Source organism: Dipodomys ordii, unplaced genomic scaffold (assembly GCF_000151885.1).
Source record: "Dipodomys ordii isolate 6190 unplaced genomic scaffold, Dord_2.0 Scaffold108, whole genome shotgun sequence".
Classification (NCBI taxonomy): Eukaryota; Metazoa; Chordata; class Mammalia; order Rodentia; family Heteromyidae; genus Dipodomys; species Dipodomys ordii.
In genome coordinates this window covers 971,786-974,086 of record NW_012267324.1, presented here as the reverse complement: position 1 = coordinate 974,086, position 2,301 = coordinate 971,786, and the positions used below count along the sequence as shown (strand labels likewise).

Genomic DNA, 2,301 nt, shown 5'->3' with positions numbered 1-2,301 from the left:
GTCCACCTGGTGGGGGCAAGGCGCGCTGAGCGGCGGGGGGGCGTGGCCGGGCTGCTGGGGGCGGGGGGGGGACTGTGCTTACCTGCTTGTAGTAGGACTCGTAGAGCGGATTCCCACTGGGAATCTGTGAATGAAGGCACGGCAGGGTCAGGGCGCGCTCCACAAGCCTGCCTCAGCATGGGTGACCCGCGGAGCGCGCACGCACACACACACACACACACGCACGCACACACACACGCACACACACACGCGCACGCACACACGCACACACACACACACGCACACACACACGGGTGGCGGGGTGACGCCTGCCTCAGCATGGGTGACCCGCGGAGCGCGCGCGCGCACACACGCGCGCACACACGCGCGCACACACACACACACGGGTGGCGGGGTGACGATGATGGTGCACTCTGGCTCACGCCTGTAATCCTAGCTACTCAGGAGGCTGAGATCTGAGGATCACAGTGCAAAGCCAGCCCGGGCAGGAAAGTCCGTGAGACTCTTATCTCCAATAACCAATAACCAGAAAACCAGATGTGGTGCTGTGGCTCAGTGGTAGAGCGCTTGCCTCGCATGCATGAGGCCCTGGGTTTGATTCCTCAGCATCACATACACAGAAAAATCTGGAAGTGGGGCCACTGCTCAAGTGGTAGATTGCTAGCCTTGGGCAAAAAAAAAAAACAAAAAACAACCCTCAGGAACAGCATGCAGGCCCTGAGTTCAAGTCCTGGGATTGACAAAAAAAAACCCAAAGAGGCAAGGCCAGCAGAGCCACGACCCCAGCTGGGTGCTCAGTCTGCAGCGCCTGCTGCTGAGGAGGCCAGGAGGAGCGGGGGGGCAGGGCGGGGGGACGGGACACAGGGGCCCTGTGGACAGCCCTGACAGCCTTGCAGGCTGGGGGGCAGAAGGTCTGGGTGGCAGGATGACCGCGTCGGCCACCTCCTGGCTGGCACTCTGACAACACACCGCCCCCCGGCCAGACGTGAGCAGAGACCTGGGCACAGACGGGGCTCAGGCGGGGATCCCCAAGCCAGAAAGAGTCCTCACGGGGCTGCCAGCCGCCTCCGTGGCTGCCCAAGCAAGCCCTCACCCGCTGGGGTAGAGGAGGACAGGGTGCCAGCACTCGCCAGGCTGTGCCAAGCCGTCACCAAGCAGCTGGTAATGGCTTCGGAACTGTGCCTGAAGGAGCCTGTGTAAGACCCGCGCCGTCCCGTGCGTGCGCGTTTTCAAGACAGGAGCCAGCTGCGAGGCGGCCTGAGATCCTGATGCAGCGGAGGCCGCAGTGAGGGGCGGCCCACCTGCCATCCCAGCTGCTAGCGAGGCTGAGACCTGAGGATGGCGGTCAAAGCCGGCCTGGGCAGGAGAGGCTGTGAGACTCTTATCTCCAATGAACCAGCAAAAACTGGAAGTAGAGCTGTGCTCCAATGGCAGGGCATCAGCTCTGAGCGCAAAAGCTTGGGGACGGCGCCAGGCCCTGAGTTCAAGCCCCAGTAGCAGTGTGTGAGTGTGTACACATGCAGGTGCACACACACGCACCATGCTGAGCGTGTGCTTGGCAAGGCCCGGGCTGGGTAGCTACCTGGGGTCAGGTTCACTGCAGCGAGGAGCTTTGCCAGGCGGATCACACTTTTGCTGGGTTTCTGGGCGGCCCCCGCTCCACGGGGCGCCAACTCCTCGAGCATCAACAGACACGAGTGGGATTTCTTCTGATACAGACCCGGCGCCGCCACGGCGTGTGGTGCACGTGTGTGGGAGCCTGGCCAGGCTGCCACGTGCCTGCCACCATCAGGGCCCTGGCTCCACCCCAGGACCCCAAAACCAGTAACAGTGCAGATGAAGAGCACCCTGGGGGGGTGTGCACGGCGCAGAAGATGGCGGGGATGTGAGGAAGCAGGACGCGGGGTGCGAAGAGCTGCAGCGGCTCTGGGGGCACGGGCAGGGGCAGGGGGGGGACCCCGCGGGGGCCTGGGCCAGAGGGGCAGTGGCCTTGGCTGTGAGTGGACACGTCCGCTGCCCGCCAGTGCCCAGGCCCGAGGCCGGCGGCCCTGTGGAGACTCAGCCCCCAGTACCGCTGTGCACCCCTGCAGCTGTCCTGGCCCCCCAAAAGCCAGTGCAAGCGTCTCCCTCACATACATCCTTCCTGAAGGCCTGCCCGGCCTCTTTATCACCGCACACAAGCCAGGAGCCGGTGCTGCTTGTGGAAGCCCTGCCACCGATTCACACCGCTCCCAGAGCCCCGCACAGCCCCGGTCCACACCCCTCCCAGAGCCCCGCACAGCCCCGGTCCACACCCCCCCC

The 2,301-nt window shown here is 64.6% G+C and overlaps 1 protein-coding gene across 1 annotated transcript in view; it reads right to left on the bottom strand.

The window, feature by feature from the left end:
• The window catches only part of Eps15l1 (epidermal growth factor receptor pathway substrate 15-like 1), a 34,868-nt gene extending 33,183 nt beyond the window's left edge, over positions 1-1,685 (bottom strand). The window contains exons 1-4 of the mRNA XM_013028299.1: positions 1,583-1,685; positions 1,094-1,265; positions 895-997; positions 82-124 (exon numbers count right to left, since the gene is read on the bottom strand). Coding sequence (XP_012883753.1) covers positions 82-124; positions 895-997; positions 1,094-1,265; positions 1,583-1,685 — 421 coding nt within the window. The remainder of the gene's footprint in view (positions 1-81; positions 125-894; positions 998-1,093; positions 1,266-1,582) is intronic.
• Positions 1,686-2,301: the final 616 nt, after the last annotated feature.